The 1329-nt window shown below is 44.6% G+C and overlaps 1 protein-coding gene across 3 annotated transcripts in view; it reads right to left on the reverse strand.

The window, feature by feature from the left end:
• The window catches only part of Ric3 (RIC3 acetylcholine receptor chaperone), a 49690-nt gene that overhangs the window by 15294 nt on the left and 33067 nt on the right, over window positions 1-1329 (reverse strand). For 2 of the 3 annotated variants that reach the window (XM_031387792.1, XM_031387791.1), the window contains exon 5: window positions 130-275. In XM_031387792.1, coding sequence (XP_031243652.1) covers window positions 130-275 — 146 coding nt within the window. The remainder of the gene's footprint in view (window positions 1-129; window positions 276-1329) is intronic. The other variant, XM_031387793.1, reaches the window with a different exon arrangement.

Genomic DNA, 1329 nt, shown 5'->3' on the forward strand with positions numbered 1-1329 from the left:
CCAACTATACACTTAAATTAGGTAAACATTATACAGATGTCATGTCTCTATACAAAATTTATTTTTAAGGAAAATGACAAGATCTCCTTTCTGAGTGACAGCTAATAAGGAAGCAAGGGAGTATTTTACCTTCCCAGTCCTCCATGTATGGGGCTTCCTCAGCTTCCTTCTCTGGAGATGTGTCAATGAACTTGCCTTCTTTCATGACCCTGGTGATTTCTCGGAGCTGATGCAGTAATCGTTTCTCTTGGTCAGAAGTCACAGTCTGTGCTCTGCTGAGAGACAGACAATCCAGGCATTTAGTGGTCAGCACCCTAGGTAACAGGGAGAAGTGTCACCATGATCTGTCAAAGATGATGGTCAAAGAGGAGATCTAACAACAGGTGATTTCTGCATGTCATGGCTGTAACGAGAGACGTTAGTCTAATGTTGTGCTTTTATAAATGGGGAATCGAGTCTCCAGAAGATTTCAGTTAAGTAGCTGCTTGAGGTTCCAAGATCAATCAACATGGAACTAAGATCCCAGTGGATTCAACCTCATACCCCAGCAGCCTCATTCCCCAGTCTCCTGCAATTTCCCTGCAACTCTTACATTCATTCCCTTTACTAGGAGACACTTTCTCTGAAGCAAGTCATCAAAGAAAAATATTCTAGCCATTAGACTCAACCATAGAAAACTACTAGACTGGAACCACAGGTCTTTTTCCATTTGTACAAGAGTAAGGATACAGTCTGAAATTTCACAACACTCAACCAGGTAAGTCAGAGAAACTGGGGAACTGAGATCCACAAACCGAAATTTACACGTGGTGATTGGTGCCTTTTCTTTTTCCTCTTCTCCTTTCTTTTGGAATTCCTACTAAGCAAATACTACCACTGAGCCCATAGCCCACCACAGTACTCAATATCCACAGTTTAGAAACCTCATCAGACTACCAATGGAGCTGTGGTTCTGGGCAAACACCAGCAAGCACAGCGTGAGACTTGAGGATAACCACATAGCTGAGAGGAAAACACTGCATCACACAGAAGGGCAGCATCCTGGACAGAAAACCGAAACCATGTAGTGGAGGCTTTAAGAGAACTACTCTTTATCTCCCTATAGCCCCACGCATCCATCAGCAGAGCCTCATGCACCAGTAATGGAGACACCCTCCACTCTACTCAATATAGGTGTTTGTAGGCAGCCGTTTGGATAAGATCGTCAGCGGTATCCAAGATGCCGCTGGTTCCTGATACACTGTAGCAACAGACTATTCTGCTGCGCATGCGCCCCTCCCAAGTGGGTGTATACTGCGCATGCGTCCCTCCTGAGCAGGTGTATGCTAA

The sequence above is a fragment of the Mastomys coucha genome, unplaced genomic scaffold, assembly GCF_008632895.1.
Source record: "Mastomys coucha isolate ucsf_1 unplaced genomic scaffold, UCSF_Mcou_1 pScaffold21, whole genome shotgun sequence".
NCBI classification, from domain to species: Eukaryota; Metazoa; Chordata; class Mammalia; order Rodentia; family Muridae; genus Mastomys; species Mastomys coucha.